At 44.7% G+C, this 22,083-nt stretch overlaps 1 protein-coding gene across 4 annotated transcripts in view; it reads left to right on the plus strand.

Annotated features, from left to right (window-relative positions):
• Positions 1–15,766, plus strand: part of LOC138580996 (enolase-phosphatase E1-like) — a 324,354-nt gene extending 308,588 nt beyond the window's left edge. For all 4 annotated transcript variants that reach the window (XM_069651991.1, XM_069651990.1, XM_069651992.1 and 1 more), the window contains one exon: positions 11,539–15,766. In XM_069651991.1, coding sequence (XP_069508092.1) covers positions 11,539–15,395 — 3,857 coding nt within the window. In that variant the 3' untranslated portion in view covers positions 15,396–15,766. The remainder of the gene's footprint in view (positions 1–11,538) is intronic.
• Positions 15,767–22,083: the final 6,317 nt, after the last annotated feature.

Below are 22,083 nucleotides of genomic sequence, written 5' to 3' on the forward strand. Positions count from 1 at the left end.
CTCCGCACCGCCGACCGCCTTATCCAAGTGGAGAAAGCCAGGCCGCCGACGCGCATCGGCTGGTGGGTTTCCTGCCACCCTAAAACCGTAGAGACGTCGGACGACTCGACGCCCTTGCTGGGCCACAGTCCTTCACAAACTCTTTGCGGTCCTGAACTATCGACATTGAGATGGCCCGCACACCTCTTCCTTGCAGGATGTCTTCGATCCTTCATCGACGAGTACCTCCAGGACCGAAGCTGCCTCCTCAACGGCAAGTTCACTTTCTTCGAGGGATCTCGACGATCCCTGGCTCCTGCTTTAAAGGGAGCTGCTCAAGGATCAGTCGACAACCCATCGTCGAACTATGCTATTCCAGGTACATTGGGGTGGTAGAAACATTGTAGAAGGAAAGAAGACTAATTGAACAATATATGGACTGGGCTTGTAGTATATCTTTATTTTGCAGGTTGCCCCCGTGGGGGGGGGGATCTCCACACAGAATTGTGTCTAGGTAAGTGGCCCAGTATTCTGCCAATTGTTCTAACCAACTGCTTTCCTCTTATGTCTATTGTTGGTTACCTTTTTTGATTTGTGTGACATTTGACCAGCGTACAGTTGATGCACTTTAATGAAATCTGTAATAATTGTGGTACCACTTAGAACTGTATATATTTGTAATTGTAGATTAACTGAGCACAAAGTGAGTTATTGTGATTATGTATATAACCTTGAACCTTAATTATATAAAGACTGTTTTCACAAATACAGTGTGTGGACATTCCTTTGTGGGTGCTTGGGGACTACACTGTACTTAAGAACCAGCCTGCATCACCTCCTGAGAATCTATGCATTGATTGCTCGACCATAGCTACCGAATAGAGAATCTTGGCTGGTGTCCTCTGTGCCGCTCCTCTACCATATAGAGAGCAGGAGTACAGACAACCCCTTCCAGTCTTTACAAGGACCTTCTCTCGCGAGATGAAGGTTGGGTTCTCCAGCCAGAGGTCAAGACACTCCGCCTTCACGCATGGTTTCTGAGAGGCCGAAGTAGAAGGATTGGGTCCTCCCAGATGACATAATGACGATTTTGCTTTCAGCCAGAACGCCAGCAACAAAGTCTTTATACCGCTGCTGTTGGAACAAATTCTGCAGCTGGTGCAAGGACAAGAATGTGGACCCTTTGCTATGCAAAACACCACAGGTGTTCCTTTCTGCAGCACTTTGCCAATCTGGGGCTCCAGGTTGGTACCATAATGTTATTTTGTGGCACTTTCCATCTTCAAGTGCTTGTCTGAGGAAACGTCATATTTTCAAATACCTTTGGTGATACAATTTCTAAAGGGACACTCAGTGTTCCCTCCATCTCCTTTTCAGGTTCCTGTTTGGGACTTTAATCTTGTTTTAAAGTGTCTTGTGTGTGCACCATTTGAACCCCTCCATTCATGTCCCTTAAGACTACTAACATTCAAAACCATCTTGTTGGTAGCGCTAACATAAACCTGTATGGTGAGTGAGTTGCAAGCACTATCTTCTAAACCACCTTTTACGGTATTTCATACGGACAAGGTCCTTAGGTTCAAACCTTCATTCCTACCTAAGGTCATATCAGATTTTTATTTGGGACAAAAGATAAGTGTTACCTACTTTCTACCCTCCACCTCATCCTGGCAAGGAAGGGGAGAGGCTACACAGACTCCACCCATGGAGGGCTCTGAGTTTCTACATTTTTTGGATGTCAAAGTTGCATCTAGATGACCAACTTTTTATAGGATACACTGGTCATAAATTGGGACAGGTTGTAACCAAACAGACCTTGTCCAGATGGATTATTTTAACTATTAATGAAGGCTACAGACTGGCCGGGAAAGATCCCCCATAAGGCTAGAGAGCCCATTCCACTAGGTGCATGGCTAGAGGTGTTCCTATTAAAACAAACATTTGTGAGGCAGCTACTTGGTCTACAATTCACACTTTTACAAAGCATTACTGCCTTGATTCTCCCTTAAGTCAGGATGGAAGCTTTGGGAAAGCAGTCCTTCATTCCGTTCATGACAATCCCTGATTACAAAATGTGTACTCCTGCCTTCAATTCTATTACTGCTTTGGGAGTCTATCAAAAGATTAGGAATACGTGGGAGGAACATCCAGTCAAAAGAACGTTACCAGGGGTAAGTAACGTGCTCTACTGTAGAGTGAAGAGGGCGGAAACTTGACTGGAAACGAGGAATAATACGAATTTCAGTGACAAAAATAGAAACCTGAGAATAAACAAGGCGTTCAAGCATCTTTGAAAAGAAGTGAAATTGGGCGAAGATTCACAGGCAGAGACTGATCTAAGGAAGGTTTTTCAAAACAGAATTGTGGTCTGCTTAAAAGAAGGAAAAGTGAATGTAAGAATAGAAATATTAAGAGGTCAGTAAGACGAGAGATCAGTGAAGGGTAGATGTTTGGTATAGGTGACGAAGCAATAGGATCCAAGGGAGAAGCTGCGGGATAGGCATGCACTAGAATAGACTAGGTTTCAGAATTAGAGGCTTTAGACCTGGGAGTTCCACGTAATACGGGCTGTGCCAAACTTTTGTTGTTCTCTCGATCCTTGAGCAGCAGTTCCCAGTAGTTGCGGCCCTTATCCATGCTGGCAAGGCATTCAACTTGATCGAATGGCCCTTTTTATTCTCATTGTTGAAGCGCATGGGGTTGGGTGAGGGATTTATAAAACTGGTATCCCTGTTGTACGAAGGACCTGTTGCACTCTTTCGGGTAAATGTGAGGATTTCTGTCCCTATCATGATGGGGAGGGGTACGCGGCAAGGGTGCCCACTTTCCTCCCTTCTATTTGCGCTTGCTGGAGAGCCCCTAGTGGAGCTGGTTCGATCCAAACACATTGACAGAGGGGTACAGCTATTCACGCACAAACTCGTGATCTCCCTCTATGCCGATGATCTGATTGTGTTTGTTACCGGAGGGGCAGTTCTGGTCTCTGGAAGAATTTAAGGCGAAGGGTGAGGTCTCGGCGCTGGATATATTTCTATACTTCGATTACGCATTGAGTTGAAAAGCAGGTTCACTGGTTTCCCTGCTTGTGCCGATATTGCATGAGATCATCAGTTCGGGAATTCGGTCTAGGATGGTCTTCAGGCTATATGCTGGCATAATAGATAGTTGGCGAGTGGGCAGGGTTCTGGGGATTTCTATTTCTGACAATGCCTGGCGGTATTGCTGTGGACAGACCCAGAAGGTGGCAATCAACAGTAACTTCAAACTAATACAATTTGGGTTTCTCCATCAGTTTTACCTGACCCGGTGGATGTTCAGAGGTTCTTCCCCAAAGCACCAGACTCATGTTTGAGGTGCAGATATGACCCTGCCACTTTTGTACACCTAGCATAGCTCTACCCAAGTATACAAATGTTCTGGTCACGAGTCTTTGATGCAATTGGAGGTGGTGACGCCATCCACCATGGTAACTCTGTTGGGCTACACATATGCGCTTCCGAAGTATGCGAAACGACTACTGGGTCTTTTGCTGTTGCTTTCAAAGGGGAGTGTGTCCATGGTATTGGGGAAGGGGCGCCCCTCTGACCATGAACACTAGAAAACTGATGTTGCATATACTGTTGTGATATAGAGACTGAATTTGGAGCAGTCACACACCCGTCGTCGAGGCCGGGGGTGAGCAGATTGAGCACAGAGAAGATCAGAGTAACATGAACTTTTAGCTGCCAAAAGAGCCTGGTCATATTAGTGCATGATGGGAGGAAAAGGATGAAAGATCAGAGACAGAGGTTTGCGCCAATGTCTTTCAAGGCAGCGAAGAACTCAGATGAGAGGTGAGCCACGGTGGCCTCCAAGAAGAAGTTGAGTGATAAGAGTCAAGAGAAGAAGAAGAACACGAAGAAGAAAGAGCAGAAGCCACATCAGCAGATAAAGCCGCGAAAAAGGAATGAGAAGGGAGACTGGCGAAACAATATGAGGCGAAAAAAGGTGTTGAAAGCACAAAGCTCCTGACGAGAATAGATGGGTACATCAGAGCACAATGATTTATATAGAGGTGGAGAATAGAAGGAAATAAGAGATGATGGTCATAAGAATAAATAGGGTGAGCAAAAATAGAGGAAGTAGATGGTGGTGACGTGAAGCTAAGGTTCAGACAGAACCCAGATACGTGTGAGGGAGGGGTATGAAGAGCAGAAAGATAAGAATCAAGAATAGCATGAAATGGAAGAGAATAGTGAATAGAAGAAAGATGCAAATTAAAGTCACCAAAGAGTATAAATGGGGTGGACATGGCAAAATAACAGATAGTAAGGCATCCAAGTCCTCTCAAAAGGTTTGGAAAAATTTGACCGTATATTCAAAGGAAAGAAAGGTCGGAAGAGACGAAGAAATAGGAGTTGAGATAAACGATGAACGAAAGCGAATACCATTTCCACCCCCTCTGCCAGTAGGACGAAGAGGCAGGAATAACTGTATTAATGGACAAAATCCAAGTCTCAGTAATACTTAAGTGCAAATTCAGACAAAGAAAAATATCTAAGAGTGGGATTTATTATTAAGTGGACAAGCATTCCAAAGAGACAAATTAACAGGAGACAAATGAGAGGAACAAGAGGGTTAAGATAGATTAGAATAATTACGAATAGATAAATGAGGAGCAGAACCATGGTAAGTACAGAGAGTAGGAATTGGCGAGGTCAGAGCAGCAGTAGGGACTATAGGAGCACAGATGGATGAAAGGAGCGATATTGTGGCAAGCACTGAGATGATGAATAAATTAAAACCAGCAAGTGAATAGGCTGGGCGTGCCGCGTTAGGGGAAGCCAAAGAAGTTTGAAAAAGCCGCATCAGGCCAGAATGGATAAAAGTAGGCAAAGCCATGTCAAAAAGCTGAAGATTAAGCAGGAGACTGTCAGCTGGAAGTTACCATCAGCGGACAGCTGCAGACAGCAGTGTCCCAAAGTTGCTCAACATTGCCTGTGCTTTGCCTAGGAAATGATATCAAATAGGCTGATGCCAAATGGGAGGGTCTCGGGGGCCGTATCCACGGGTTGTGAATCAGGATGGAACACACCCCTCGGCAGCGTTAGAAGGCCAGGAGAGCAAGCAGGTGAGAGGGAGAACTGCTCCTCACAGGGAGCAGCAGCAGCTGATAGCTTCACCTGTTCCCACAAACAGGCCCCCCAGAAGGTAACACAATAAGCCATCAACTAACAGTAAAACTAGCATATAAGCAATGAGCATGTTAAATAATAACAGTGAAAAAGTAATTCTAGTTTGAAATGCATGGAAAACAAATGTTTCCCTTTGTACTCCACGGCCAGTCTGACCACAGCCTCCGCACGAGCCATTGCACTCGTGTTGAAAACAAAAACAAACATCTGCATGATAAATTATTTCTTCTCCTAAGAGTTCGATTCTACAGCCATCTCTCTTCCTCTCTCCAGCCCTCCAAGCTGCTTGTGCCTGCCGAATGAAACTGCTGAGATTGATTGTCTCTTGACCTGGCTTTTATACATTTAATTTGCTAACAAATATGTTGCCCTGTAAGTTGGAACAGCTTAATGCCTGTTCCTAGATGTCATTAGGTCACATGTTGCACCCTGCGATCTTTGTAACTTTAAATGTGCATGTCGCCTTTATGTGATCAAGGAAAGCCTGTTACACAGGGAAGTTTTGAATTTTAGCTCTTCCGCTGAGTGCTTTCGGAGGCTTCCCATACATTGGATTTCTGTTACTGCACCTTTTACTCTCTGTAGCTAAAAAGGGCAGTTAGAAATGTCTTCACTTATACTGTTGAAACCCAATGGCTGCGGAATGAGAAAAATCTGTTAAAGCTGAACAGGCATACTGTAGCCTTTCAGGAAGCAGCTTGTATGCCACATCCCTCTTTTATCTAGCAAGTGAACATGGAATTCTTAAAGGTTGAAGACTGGTACCTTAACCTTTTCAGCTACGTTCCTGCAGCGGTTTCAGAATTTAACATGTTCGCGCTTTGCACTGCCAGAGACCAGCTTCCATTGCTAAGAGCTAGGCTGTTTATTTTCCAGATCGCCCATGTTATGATGTACATTGTGATTACAGAACTTTGCTAATTCAAGGTGGGCCATGTTCATTCTAATGCATTGTTCTGCCCCTTATGCTCATTCTACAGTCTGTTAAAGCCATTTTAAACCCATTGCTTTGAGTTAATGACATCATTATGGATGAGGTCATAACCATAAGGGCAATTATCATGTTATGGTACAACTAAGCTTGTGGCATAGAGCTGAGGGCTTGCAGAGTTGCTTAGCAACAGATACTTGCTGCTCCCTAGGTCGTCTTCGGTCATGCCCCAGCTATCTACACTGTGTGGATTTCACATCAGTAGATCTGTCCGGGGGATGGAGATGGGAGAAGATTGTGCATAGTCAAATGGTATAGCAAGTTGATATGTCTGTTATCACACTATGCTTATAATTGGGTACTCTCGAATTTTTTGATATCGAGGAGGGGGGGTGACACTATCAAATGGGAGACTTATATAGCAAAAACATAATAGATAGATCAACTATCCCTTCTTTTAATCCCTAAATTGCAACAGGTCAGGTCAACCACAATCTAGAAAAATCACAAATTGTTTAGGCCACCACTCACTTGTTAAGAACTAACTATTTTAATCCATCTTATACAAAATTAAAAACCTGACAGATCTGTACGTTTTAACATACTAACAAAAAGTACTAAACCTGTGCACAAGCACTTACACTCTCCACGGTGTCAGTGCACCAAAACATTGGCCAACAGGTGCCACAGGAAAAGAAGAAAAAAAACATATCAAACCGCAGTTAAAACAGAAAAAGGGAATACAATCAAAGATGCTATTCATCATTGATGTTTGTGTACCTGATGAGGTCAAGTAGGTTCAAAAAGAGAGGAAACACAAGCTGGTAGCAGTTCACTCAATTCTAGTCGACATATGTTTCGGCCATCATAACTCTAACAATACACCCTCGCGGTGCTGTTAGTCTAGTTGGTAAAGGCTGTCTTCAGGACAGAGGAATTATTTTGTGTATAGTAGATACTTCCCAAATTCACAGTTGTTTACCAGACACTCTGTGTCATACTTCGATTTCTTCGGGACATTCAAGAAAAACTCTGCGCCATCTGGCTGCTTTCAAGGTGCTTGTTTTGACTGATGTAGTCATTCATCGTTCCTTTGGTTTGATAATCCAAAAACAAAAAATGTTGAGGTAGTATTATCGCGCCGCAATCCGTGTTGAACGCTGTGCTTCTATTCTGTCTGACTGTTCAAAAAGGCTCACAGTCGCACCCACCGTTCTTCAACGCCTTTGCGTATATGTCCAAACTCTCTGTCTCTTTTCAAATAGTAACATCAGGTACACCGCCAAAGAACTTGATACAGTGACATAGAGAGGCTGTGTTAAACCATCAAGGAAGAAACCGCTGCCTCTACCAACATTAACAGTTGAATTAATGTTGAATTAATTTGTGAAGGTAAATATCGTCAATTTGAAGGCGAAACTTATTAGTACACAACATCATAGATGAATAGCATCTTTGATTGTATACCCTTTTTCTGTTTTAACTGCGGTTTGATTTTTTTCTTCTTTTCCTGTGGCACCTGTTGGCCAATGTTTTGGTGCACTGACACCGTTGAGAGTGTAAGTGCTTGTGCACAGGTTTAGTACTTTTTGTTAGTATGTTAAAAGGTACAGATCTTTCTGTCAGGTTTTTAATTTTGTATAAGATGGATTAACATAAATGAAATTGTAAGTTCTTAACAAGTGAATGGTAGCCTAAACAATTTGTGATTTTTCTAGATTGTGGTTGACCCTGACCTATTGCAATTTAGGGACTAAAAGAGGGGGTAGTTGACCTATCTATCGTTTTTTTGTTATCACACTAGACTCAAACCAAAAAAATGAGTGTAGAGATTACTAATTGCAAAAACATGTCGAGGGGGGTGGTGTGTAGGCTGCAAGATGGGGTTTAACTATGAGGAAAATGTGCCTTCGTTCTAGGCAAGAGTATAAATGATTTAGTTAACTTTCTAATATTTCCTGCACAATTCAAATTTTAATAACTATATTTCGAAGAGTAATTCCTAAATGAGAAAAGGACATCATTTTCATACAAAAACAGTAAATGTTTTTACTTCCAATTGTAGAAAAGATAATACACAAGTGAAATGTCCTGAAACATTTAAAGAATTCAATTGAGAATACCTCTAGTCCTGGAACTTACTGCTGACTTATATATTTGATAATGTAGCAGTCATAACCTTGATCTACATATCTGAAGGTATAAGTAGATTCCATTGTAGGAGATTTTATCAAATTCGATTCCATTGAATTTTTTTACAACAAATTTCACTGCAAATATATGTGGGGGGGTGCGTTAGGGTAGTAATAAACATGGTGGGCAGGGGGGATACAGGGGCCAGCAGGGATTTGGGGGATGGGGGGGTCTCCGCATGCACACATTTGCAGCAACATTTCTTAAAATATTTGTTTTCCTATGGAATCGAATTCAAAGACATGGATTTGATGGAATCACATAGATCCTGTCTGAATTATTTTGGAAGTGACTGTACTAAATGTTTTCAAATGCGGATGTCTTGCCACCTGATGTCAATTACTTAACAAGTTAGGTTAAAAATTAACTTGAAACAATTCAATTTTTGAAGACATCGAAGTAATAACATTAATAAACACTACTTCCTAAGACTACAATACAAATCAGTTTCTGAAAGTCCACTTAAGACAAATCAATCATTAGTGAAATCAAATAACTTCAGAACTGAAGATACAATCATTTTCAAAATTCGAAAACATGTAGATTCCCTTAACAACTGTTACGCTCACCTGATTCCTCTGTCTCACAGCGAAGGATCGACTGAAGAACAGACCTAAGAAGGTTGTGTGCAAATATGATGCATTTGTACCAGAACACGTGAGTTTGCCTAAGACCTATAAATTGTCTTCAACTTATAAGGGTCATAAGGAGAGGCCAGCTGTAATGACTGTCTTTTTTTTTTTTTCTTTATCTGGGAAAGGGAGAGAAAATGGACTGTGGCCATGGCTAACAGAACAAGAGCCAGACTTGACTTACCATGAGGGTCTCTGAGGCCACATTTTATACACAAATATGGGCTACCTGATACAATTTGCAAGTCTCTGCAAGAGGATCTCAAGTAATATGTGGAACCTTTTTGCCTCCAGTTCCGTGATCCCAATCTAACACAATTTGCCATGTCATGAGATCAACAAAGACTTGGGTCAACCTAAGTTGTGAGCAACTATGACTTATTTGTTGGGCCTACAAGTTATAACACTAGTGAATGTAACAAAACGGGGATATGTCTCAATAAAACTGCAGCATTTCAAGAAAAAAAAATCAAGTAAGAGCTGCAAAGAATCTAGTCTAAACTAGGACCATGGTCCCAAGTCAAGATTTCCTAGTCTGCAACTGTTTTTGCTGTATATTGCCCTGCGTAATTCAGGTACCCATGATTCCTGACAGTTCCATTCATTACAGGGCCCTGCTGCCATAGGATTCAGCCATTCAATCTGTTTTTTAATGTGTCCTTGATGATTATCTGGCTGCAGTCATTGTTGCGATGTGGTGTATGCAAGAGCTGGTGCCCACCACAAGGTCCTGGTCTTTTCTCTAGAACCCACCACAGAGCTCTGGGATTCACCTAGGGTCTAGGTATATAGCCCCCCAGCAAGGCTTACTTCTCTCCCTTCTCCGATACCCTATGCCACAGTTTAGCCTAAGGATTGCTGCAATTTGCAAGGTAGGGTCTTCACCTGCTGGACTCAAGACTGAAAGATATTCTCAAAACTCTGCCCTTCGCTTTCTTGCCTCCTTGCCCTCATTTATTCTTCTCACTAAATTCTTATCTGCCCAGTCTCTCTTTTGCCTTGCTTTGCTTTTCCTGTACTCCAACCTCTATTTGAACATTCCTCCTTTTACCCTCCTTCTCCTAATTTGCTTTGGCCTTATTCCTGTCTTTTACGCATTCTCCTCCTTTTGAGATAACTCTTGCTGTCTCTTCCATGTCAGTCTTACCTAATCTTTACTAGGATCTTCTCCTCTTTCCAGAATGTTCCCATGTCCAACTTTAACCTCTCTGGTAGGTGGTACCTTTTTTGTTCTCTTCATAATTCTTTCCCTCCTTCAACTCAAATCTCTGCCTCGCATCATGCTTCTCCCATCTCGCTCTGCACGACTTTACGCCTTGCAACACTGTACCAACTCCCTCAAAGCTGGCTAATGTGAGCTTTTTTTAATACTTTGTGGGTGATGGTAAAGGGTTCTCTAATGAGTAAAATTGGGTGACCTGTGGCGGTGTCAGGTTGGGTGCTGGTGATCAGTTTTCTGCCTGTTCCGTTCCTCATGCCCCAACCCCCATGTGTTGTGCCTTGCAAAGGTGTTCCCCATTTTCACTTCCACTGGAGCTTTCAAAGGGCTGGGGCACTATCTTGTTTTTACATTACTAGCATGACCTAGAAATGACTCCTTGCTGAGTGCGCATTCAATCCTCTCAGCGACACGCCATGTTTTTGATTGACTGCTCAAGAGTACGCTCCCCAACAGTTTTTTCTGACTTTTAGCTCTGCTGCACAAGTGTACCGTCATGTAGACAGGCTCGTAATCCGTTCATGAAAAGTTCCTTTCCTCCTTGTCAGCACACGCTTCTGACTTGCTGACCACCAGATGGGCGGTGGTATATCTGCCTTCATCCGAACAGTCTCGGGCCATGGTGCTGGGTCAGCTAGCCGACCAGGGAATGGAGAGGGTCCATGTGGTTCCCCATTCACCACCTTTGGGGGACCACATCACTTATTCCCCAGAACCCAGAGCCTCCTGACTCCCCCCCCCTCATCCCCCACCCCCTGAACTGAAAAATGTGACTTTATTCCTCTCCTATCCTAAATGTGGAAATTGGTTTTGTTTTTAGAAATGTAGCTTGATAGGTTCCACTCTTGTTTTCCTAACATTTTCACTTATTCTATACAAACCACACAATAAATTGAAATTGACCCCTCAGTAGAAAAATGATATACCATTGAAGAAGCAGGATATTCTTGTAAGGTGGCAGCTTTCAAAAATCTCAAAAGATGGGAATGTTGTAAATGAGAAGATAATGTTATTTCCTTTACACAAAACAATTGTTTGCACCCATTTTGGCATACTTTTATCACTATACTGCCATGAATTAGCTATTTTTGACAGTGATCAGGTGGGTAACATTACAGTCAACTTCTGGCGGAAATAATAGACATTTAACTAAGGAAGTGAACATGCTTATGAGGCTGAAGAAAATCTCAACAGTGGTTTTGCTGTCAGTATGTTGAGAATAAAAAATCTGAAATGTTGCACTGTGAAACTCAGAAATAAATACCTGCTGGTGTATATAGCAAATTTTTGAAGCAGTAAGCTTCCCTTTAAATGGTCACTGTTCAAAGCTTAATTTTTGAATGTCATGTATGAAATGGTCAAACATATTTACTTGTTTTCTCCAACATCTTTTTGTTTTGTTTTGCATAGTTAAGGGTTCCCATACCGAAGATTCTGGCATAGTTCATGTGAATATGAAGCTGCCTGTTGAACAGTTCAGCACAAGAAAACAGTCAGAAATTGTAGGCAAGGATTGCATTCCCACAGACGACACAAATGTTATAAATAGGTCCAAGAAGGATGGCGCTGCAGAGGGAGAGAGTGAATCTGAACTGGAGAAAGACTCAAATAAGGCAAACATTTTGAAAGAGACTGAAGCCGTATATGGGAGTGAGGTGCAAGTGCCAACGGGAAAGGTTTCAGGACTCTCTGAAGAACATAACTGTGGAGATGGACATGTAGAAGAGGATGAACAATCTGATAAAGTGATGGAGCCAGTAAAAGGTGCAGTGTTGGATTGCAATGTAGAGATAGAGACAACATTTCTCACTGGTCCAAAACGAGGAAGGCCACCAAAGGCAAAACTAGTCAACAGGGAGGGGGAAGAGCCAACAACACAGACATGTCCAAGAGGACGGCCTGCGAAAAGACAGTCTGTCAGTGGCACTGCGAGTCCAAAAGGAAGGCCACCAAAAGCAAGACTTGTTGACGGTGGTGCTGGGGAGGCAAAGAATGGAACAGAGAAGGAAGAGCCACCAAAGCTCAAACGACCAAGAGGAAGGCCGCCAAAAGCTGCTTGTGTCACAAGTGGCTCTGAGGAGGAAATGGCAGAGAAAGCAGCAAGTCGTAGAGTTAGGCCCCGAAAAGCGAGAGAGGCTAAGAATTTAAAGGAAAGCACAGAAGAATCTGCAAATGAAGAGCAAGCAAAGACTGCAAGACCAGTTGGAAGGCCTCGAAAGGTCATTCTAACTAAGGACAGCACTGATGAAGAGGAACCAGAAAAACAAATGAGTCAGCGAGGAAGGCTTATTGTAGGAAGAAAGCCTAACTATTGCAGTGAGGAGGAGCAGTCCCCAACTCCTGCAAGACCGATTGGAAGGCCACAAGAAGTAAAATCAACAGAGGAGGAAGAAGGTGAAGTGATTGCAAGTCCAAGAAGGGGAAGGCCGCCAAAAGTAAAATTGACTGGGGGTGGGACTGACGAGGATGAATCATCTGAAGTGATTGCAAGTCCAAGAAGAGGAAGGCCACCAAAAGTAAAATTGACTGAGGAACAGGAATCTAGAGTCATTGCAAGTCCAAGAAGAGGAAGACCACCAAAAGTAAAATTGACTGAGGGTAACACTGAGGAGGAGGAAGAATTGAAAGTGATTGCAAGTCCAAGAAGAGGAAGGCCACCAAAAGTAAAATTGACTGACGGTTACACTGAGGAACAGGAATCTGTTGTCATTGCAAGTCCAAGAAGAGGAAGACCACCAAAAGTAAAATTGACTCAGGGTGAGACTGAGAAGGAGGAAGAATTGAAAGTGATTGCAAGTCCAAGAAGAGGAAGGCCACCAAAAGTAAAATTGACTGGGGGTGGGACTGACGAGGATGAATCATCTGAAGTGATTGCAAGTCCAAGAAGAGGAAGGCCACCAAAAGTAAAGTCAAGTGAGGGTGGGACTGAGGAGGATGAATCATCTGAAGTGAATGCAACTCCAAGAAGAGGAAGGCCACCAAAAGTAAAATTGACTGAGGGTAACACTGAGGAACAGGAATCTGGTGTCATTGCAGGTCCAAGAAGAGGAAGACCACCAAAAGTAAAATTGACTGAGGGTAACACTGACGAGGATGAATCATCTGAAGTGATTGCAACTCCAAGAAGAGGAAGGCCACCAAAAGTAAAATTGACTGACGGTTACACCGAGGAACAGGAATCTGTTGTCATTGCAAGTCCAAGAAGAGGAAGACCACCAAAAGTAAAATTGACTCAGGGTGAGACTGAGAAGGAGGAAGAATTGAAAGTGATTGCAAGTCCAAGAAGAGGAAGACCACCAAAAGTAAAGTCAAGTGAGGGTGGGACTGAGGAGGATGAATCATCTGAAGTGAATGCAACTCCAAGAAGAGGAAGGCCACCAAAAGTAAAATTGACTGAGGGTAACACTGAGGAACAGGAATCTGGTGTCATTGCAAGTCCAAGAAGAGGAAGACCACCAAAAGTAAAGTCAAGTGAGGGTGGGACTGAGAAGGATGAATCCTCTGAAGTGATTGCAACTCCAGGAAGAGGAAGGCCACCAAAGGTAAAATTGACTGAGGAGGAGGAAGAATTGAAAGTCATTACAAATCCAAGAAGAGGAAGGCCACCAAAAGTAGAATTGACTGAGGGTGAGACTGAGGAGGAGGAAGAATCTGAAGTCATTGTAAATCCAAGAAGAGGAAGGCCACCAAATGTAAAACTCACTGAGGGTGAGATTGAGGAGGAGGAATCTGGAGTCCTTGCAAGCCGAAGAAGAGGAAGGCCACCAAAGGTAAAGTCAAGTGAGGGTGGGACTGAGGAGGATGAATCATCCGAAGTGATTGCAACTCCAGGAAGAGGAAGGCCACCAAAGGTAAAATTGACTGTGGAGGAGGAGGAAGAATTGAAAGTCATTACAAATCCAAGAATAGGAAGGCCACCAAAGGTAAAGTCAACTGAGGGTGGGACTGAGGAGGCTGAATCATCTGAAGTGATTGCAAGTCCAAAAAGAGGAAGGCCCCCAAAAGCCAGGACTAGTTTTGGCACTGTGGTACAAGAGAAAGAAATAGAAAGTCAAGTAGCAAATTGTTCCCCAAAGCCCAGGCTGAATGAAAGTGGTGCTGTGGAGGAAGAGCCAAAATGGCTATCCAATCAAAGAAGAGGAAGACCACCAAAAGTAAAACGGATTGAGGGTGAGATTGAAGAGGAGGAAGAATATGAAGTGATTCTAAATCCAAGAAGAGGAAGGCCACCAAAAGTAAAACTGACTGAGGGTGAGATTGAAGAGGAGGAAGATTATGAAGTGATTCTAAATCCAAGAAGAGGAAGGCCACCAAAAGTAAAACTGACTGAGGGTGAGATTGAAGAGGAGGAAGATTATGAAGTGATTCTAAATCCAAGAAGAGGAAGGCCACCAAAAGTAAAACTGACTGAGGGTGAGATTGAAGAGGAGGAAGATTATGAAGTGATTCTAAATCCAAGAAGAGGAAGGCCACCAAAAGTAAAACTGACTGAGGTTGAGGTAGAGGAAGAGTCTGAAGTGATTGCAAATCCAAGAAGAGGATGGACACCAAACATAAAGTCAAGTGAGGGTGGGACTGAGGAGGATGAATCATCTGAAGTGATTGCAAGTCCAAAAAGAGGAAGGCCCCCAAAAGCCAGGACTAGTTTTGGCACTGTGGTACAAGAGAAAGAAATTGAAAGTCAAGTAGCAAGTCGGTCCCCAAAGCCCAGAAGGAATGAGAGTGGTGCTGTGGAGGAGGAAGGGCCAAAAGTGATAACCAATGCAAGAAAAGGAAGGCCGCCAAAAGTGGTTAAAACAATTCAACGAACAGGAAGACCAGCAAAAGTAAAATCAGCTGAGGAGGAAAAACAATCTGAAGTGGTTGCAACTGTGCTCTTGGAAGCAAGTCCACCCAAGACCAGAGATAATTTGCAAGAGCCAAAAGCTATTGCTCCTCCAAATAGAGGAAGACCAACAATGGTTAATGCACCCCCAAAAAGGGGAAGGCCACCAAAAGCAAGAACGATTCAGAGTGGTCCTGAGGTAGAGACAATAACTGCAGGCCCAAATGGTGGATTAACTTTCACAATTAATGAAACTCTACGAAGAGGGAGGCCATCAAAAGCATCACAGCTTCAACCTTGCAGTGGGAGCGAAGAGGAGCAAAACGAAAAGGAAGGGGTAATGATGGGAATGCAAAAACCTGAAAGCAGCAGTGGTCACAGTGAGGGTGAAGATGTGAACAAGTCAGCAGAGGAAGCAGCAGAGAAAGACCATCAAGAGTGATGACCAGCAAAAGTGGCAGTGAGGACTAGGGCTGAAAATGAAAGTGGGGAGCGGGAGAAACCAAATACAAGAAAGCAGAAACTGCTATAACGAAGCAGTGGATTGACCTAAATGCGAAAAGTGGCATACTTCTGATGGCAGCACTGTGAAGAGTTGATGGAAGTAGGGTTATGCAGGTGATGATTAATGATTTTAACATAATTTGATCCGTCCATGAGTTTCTTATATTTAGGGCATGTTTATTCAATCATGAGACATAAAATGCCTTTCTGGACATTGGGTTGGAGAAAACGTTTTTTTTACATGTCTAGAGTGAAGCTAGTACCTGTTTGTTCTTAATAAATAAAATGTAATTGAGAGTCTCTCGCATATATATATATTTTTTTTAACTGCCTTTACCCAAGTCACTATTTTAACCAGAAATACACAACTTTAAGTTCTGTCTTATAATACAAATATTGCAACGAGAAAGACAGAGCTGCTTGAAAATGCATCTCTCTCTCTGGCTAAAAGACCCAATTACTACTACCTAGCAAGTAAAACATTTTTAAAACCTTTCTGCTGGCTTGTGCCCAAGGTTTGGAACTGAACTTTTTGCACCAAGAGGCCATGATAAACGGTCAACGTTATGCTTCACAGATCAACATATCATGTTTAGCTTCTTCAAAATGGACACTTCGTAAGCGATTAACACTAGCATGCATGATTTTAGTTTTGCAGTGTATAGTGGTTAGTCCATCATTTTAGTGATATGTCATTTATAACGCGCCTGTACACATGTGCTTCTAGGTACGACAAGGCAAGGCAGGGTACGGAGGGAGGACAAGACAAACTATCTTACTAAGCCTTATGTCATTCAGATCATGCAAGTGCAATAACGTAAAGTGCTGGGGAAGGGAACAGGGGGGAATGCAAAGCGGAGGGAAGGGGAAAGTGCAATCAGGGCGGCATTGCTTTAAGTAAGTGCAGCCACGGCAGCATGGCTCTGGGTAAGTGCAAGGAGGAGGTTAGTTACAACTCCTAGTGCGTAACAGGGCCGGAGGCATTGCGGGAAGACTGGTCAAAGAGGAGCCCGGTACCCAGTGAGACTCTGTGGGTAACCAAGCAACCAATCGACGCAGCAGACAGTTGGGTTAGCAGGGGAGGGAGGGATGGATAGCAGACGAGAAAAGGAAGGTCTTGAGCTGCTTCCGGAACTTCAGGTCGTCCAGCTGAAGTTTGAGAGGGGCAGGGAGGCCGTTCCAGAGGGAGGTACCTGCAGAGGAAAGTGATTTACCCCCTACTCTCTGCCTGGAAATGCGTCTGACCCTCAGATTTGGAGGGAGCGGATCGAAGGGCTCGAGAAGGAAGGTATTTAGGAAGAAAGTGTTGAATGTATTGCTGCCCCTAGCCCCAGAAAGCCTTGTGGACGATGCAGAGGGTCTTGAACTTGATCCTTGCCGCCACCTTAGAGCCAGGAGAGATTTCAGGGCTTGAGATATGGTCCTTGTGCTACAGGCCAAGGATAAGTCTTGCAGTCCTGTTCTGGGGTTGTTGCAGAGGGTGGAGAGTAGAGGGAGGCATATTGAAAGAGGCTGTTACAGTAGTCCAACGTGAAGATCCAGGGTTCTGGAGACAATGAGCTTCTGGGGAAAGTGAGAAAAAGAAACGTACCTCTGAGGAGGTGTAGCTGGTAATGCGCCTTCTTGAAAATGTCAGTGATGTGAGGAGAGAGTGGAGTCTAAGATGACAACAAGGTGTTTTGCCTCGCAGGAAGGTGAAGCAAGAGGGCCCATGGATGGCGGCCAGAGTGAGAGAGGGAAAGCGTAGCAAGGATCCTGATGAGAAGGATCTATCTTACTGGCATTAAGGCAGAGATCGTTGGAGGTGCACCAACCCTGAATCGTGGATAGACAGTCTGGAATGTGTGAGAGAGGAGAGGAGGCTGTAGGGAGCCTGAAAGAGAGCTGCGTGTCATCTGATCAACACTGAAATTTTGAGCAGAAGGCATAGATTAGGTTGGCCAAAGGGGTGACCTAGCGATTGAAGAGCTAGGGTGAGCGGTTAGAGCCTTGGGCAATACCACATTTGGAGGTAGCGGTGACGGAGAGAAAGGACCCAAGTTGGACAACAGGAGGATGGGTCCAGGAGGAAAGAGTTCAGCCACTACAGGGCCTGATCTGTGATGCCCAGGTTCTCACGAAGTCAATTGATTAGGGTGGTGTGATCGACCGTGTCGAAAGCAAAAGAATGGTCAAAGAGGATGAGCACAGAAGGCGTGCTAGTGTTGAGATTGGGTGTTCAGGAAATCGGTGTCCGTGCTCCTGGCTCCTCTGAAGCCAGACTGGTGGTCAGATGCATTTTAGGACTGTGGCCTGCGCTCCAGTCTCCTCCATGCTACCAGTTTAGTTATATTCCATTGCATTTAGTCAAGACAACTTTAGTTTGGGGATCCTTATTTAAAAAAACATTCATCACTGGAGCTGTGGTTGTATGGCTGCGCTCTTGAAGATTCATCACCCTTTGATAGGTTGTATAGGAAGCGTTTTGTTTTTTTCTCCAAGCATACACCAAACACAAACCATTGTTCATGGAGAAGAATTCTTTACAGTTCCTCCCCGAGGATGCTGTGTTAAGTTTTTGAATCGGACAACTTTGGCACTGTGAATGCAGTGGTTTCCAACATGTAGCTTGTGATATTTACATTGCTTTCAGTACTATCACATGTTTCCTGCTGGTGCAGACTTTTGTGCCAGCATTGCATGCTCTGTGCCTGGTGTTGGGTTTGACTGATTGCCGGCTTCAAAAAAGGAGCTGTTGCTACATTTCAACAGTGATGCCCAACTTTGTAGTAGACCACCTTGAGCCTACCCAGACTTCCTCCCCATACCGGTCTCCTGTGGGTTAGATTAGAGTAGATGGTCTAGGGGTATGGTCACAGTGGTCATCAAACAGGCCTTGGCAACGGCTCTACTTTGGAAGCCAAGCAGAGATCAGCCAAACCCAGCGTTGAGGATAGTTCTCTATCATTGGGTCATCAATGATCTCCTTAAACTCTGGATAGCTACGCCCTAGAGCAAGGCCTCAAATCTTTTTTAAAATGGAGAGAAATCTTTAAAGTGTATATTTACTAACCTGGGATGCAGTATGAATTAAAAAACCTCTCTGGTCAGTTTTATTTATAGCACTCGTAGGGTGGATCCTTTGATAGCTATCGCTTAAACTACAATCCTAGAGGGACAATGGATAGGGTATGGCGCTGCAACCATGTATGTCAGGAAGTTAACACTCTTCCTTCTAAGGATGAAGAGTTCCTAGTTCCCATCATGCACCCTATTGGCAGGAACAGCCACTTCGTTTGTCCAACCTTCTTGTCTTCTTTGAGCAACACACTCTCAGCTTCTTTGAAACATTTTTGGGATGATACAATATTCTTGTGAGCATTGCTACTTTCACTCAATGGGGGTCCTTCCGAGTTGGGTGGTATACAGTAAAAGCAGCAGTAACTGTATTACCGCTCTGCCAAATTATGAATCAACGGTATTACCGCCAATAGCACAAAAGCTATGTTACCGTTGTATCACAAGTTGGGATATGGCGATAATACTGCCAAAAACACAGCATAGTTACCTCCACCTTTCAGGTGGCAGTAAATGCAGACAGGTGCCACAAATGAAGCCACAGGTGCACCCAATCCACTTAAGAGTGCCACATAAGGCAGACACCGTCCCCAAACACACTTTCAAACACCATGCTACCTAGGACATGCAGCTGCTTACGCTGCGCATTGACCTACACACGCCGGCAAACCAGCACAGGTCGAGGATACGGAGATGCCATGTAAAACGAGCGTCCATGCCCTGGATCAAGCTCTCACCATAGACCCTCACTAACAACCAGCTGGTCGCTCTGTACCGGCTGAACAGGGAGTCCATAGGTGACCTGCATACCTTAATCCAAGAAAAAACCTATGGAGCATGATGACCCTCAGGACAGTTGCGCCCCTGCTGCTGAACCTAGTGTCTGTTTTGCAATTACTGGGAACTGCCACCTTTCAGCACTCCGAGGCCATGCTGCAAGGCATCGCACAGCCCACATTTTCGAAGGTGCTTGTACAGGTGCTGGAAGCCCTGCAGCACCATGTGTCCCATTATTTCTCACTGACCACCACCCCGGCACAGGAGAATGCCATGCAGGTGTGGTTTTATGCAGTTGCCCACATGCCAAATGCCATTGCTGCCGTGGACTGCTCCCATGTGGTGTTGGTGCCCCCCCCACCTGAGCACATAAACTGGTTTACCACAACGGGAAGCATTTTCCCTCCCTCAACATCTAAGTCACCTGCGATCCTCACCTCTGCATCACACACTGATGAGCCCGCTTCCCTGGTTCCACCCACAATGCCATGGTCCTGCACAACAGTACCCTACCTGCATACATGGAGAGGCACAGAGGGCAACGCACGTGAATAGTGGGTGAGTACTATTGCCATCTCACAATTCCATTGTGCAGCACTACAGTACAGCAATGTGAAGAGGGGGGTGCATAGTCACAATAGAAAAATGCATGCCCTTTCAAGGCCCTGTAGATGCAGGACCTCCCCTCTCTGCACGGACAGCCTACAGACCACAGGACTAGGACATGATGGACAATGCATCACATTCAAATGCACATTGCCCCTGTAGACTCGGGGCACACATGCATGACTACAGGTACCACAATGCACAATACTAATTGAACCACAAGGTGAAACACAGCACCAAAGTACGGGAACACCAGCAGTAGTGATGCCCTGTACTCAGCTAGATGACGATATCACGGAATGGACACAGACAACCGAATCCTGCTGAGATACATCTAAACCACCATCAGGGCACATGCATGAGAGCAATACACAGGCCCTAAACAGGCACCAAGGCACCCTGCCATGACAACCACAGACCCTGTAAGTGTTAATTGCTGGGTTTGAGCACGGTGCATGGTGTAACAGAACAATGTGAATACTGAATCATCCCACCTGAAAGTACTGCGAGCATAAGACCTGTTGAGTGATGACACCCAGAATGCATGCACAGAATGCCCATCAACATTCCGTAGTAAAATGGCTGCACATCCATGATGCCCTGTGACTAACTCCCCTGATCGTTGTCCTTGCAGGTGACTCTGGATACCCCCAGCTGCCATGGGTCATGACACCCATGCGGGATCCACAGACTCCACGGAAGATGGCCCACATGCAGACCAGGCTCTGCATTGAGCAGACCTTCGGCCTCCTGAAGGCGTGTTTCCGCCGCCTGGTCTGGACAGGAGGGGCATTGATGTATAGGCCAGAAAAGGTTGGGGACATTGTGCAGGCCTGTGCTATGCTGCACAATATCCATGTACCCCCTGATGTGCACATGCCACCCCCTGAAGAGGCAGACACCTTGCTTGTGGAGGATACACAGTCATGTAGTTGGCGGGCAGAGGCCATGGATGGACATATGGTTTGTCAAGAACGCATTGACAATTTTGTCTGAGCACTATTCTGACCACATGTCAAGCACCACTGTACAGATTGTCATGTCCAGAATTAAACACATGCACACAAATAAGGAATGTCCAAGCATTGCTTCAAGTGAACTGATATTTACTGTGGAACTGTGCATACGCCCTCTCCTGCCTACCCACAACACTGTCCCCAACACACCCCTATACCCACAACATCATCCCCAAAATGCTCTTATGCCGGGCCTCTTTCATTTCCTGGTGTTCCCCAGCAGCTTTGGGGCTAGCACCTGCACTCGGGTACACCTTGGGCTGCTGGACCACAAGCCTTCTGTGGGGGGTGACTGAGCTGGATTGTCAGACCCTGTCACCCAGATGTGCTGCATGAACAGCTAGATGCTGGCCTTCATGGCCTCGGGCAAGGCCAAGATTCCTTCTGTTAGCTCAGTCAGGTTAGATAGGGCAGCAGATATCACAGCCACCTGACGTTGGTCATGGTCCATGGCCCTCACAATCCTGTCAGTGGCACCCTGGACACAGTCCGGGATGGCATGGAGGTGGAGGGCCTGCACATCTGCAGTGTCTCCAGGCGCACCTGGAGCGCTTCCATCCCATCCAGCCTCTTCACAATTGCTTCATCCTGTGTGGCCTGTGGAATGTTTTGAGGGCTGTGGGAGAGGGCTGGGGCTGAAGCAGTGACCAATAGGATCTGATGTCCGAGTCACCCTCTGACTCCTGGCGATGATGCTGGCTGCCCTACTCGGGTCACAAACCACTCAGGGAAATTAGGTAATTTCTACAAAACAATACACCTCGAATGGTGATACAGACCTTCCTGTTATCTCTACATCACAATATAACACAAAACAAAGACAGGTACATGGTCATTGATTCTCAAGTCTTTTTTCAAGATCTATTATTGTGCTCCCTAATCCTCACCCTTGCCAGAAGAACACCCTGTCCCTCTGGGGTGTTCTCACCCTAGGTAATGGTGGGGTGCCGCCTATCTAACAGGATAGAAAGAAGGGTAAGCTAGCCCTATCACTACAATAAGAAACACGTTCTTACTAAAAAAACACAATCTGGGAACCAGTCCCATGACTGAAAATAGCGGTAGAGCAGTTCACGTCTGAGTATTCGGTAAATGGTATACTGCCATGTAATTTATTCACCCTCTGTGAAGTGTGCTCGACCCAACCATAAAAATTGCTTAAAAAGGAGA

This window comes from Ambystoma mexicanum, chromosome 3p (genome assembly GCF_040938575.1).
Source record: "Ambystoma mexicanum isolate Mex_15411 chromosome 3p, UKY_AmexF1_1, whole genome shotgun sequence".
NCBI classification, from domain to species: domain Eukaryota; kingdom Metazoa; phylum Chordata; class Amphibia; order Caudata; family Ambystomatidae; genus Ambystoma; species Ambystoma mexicanum.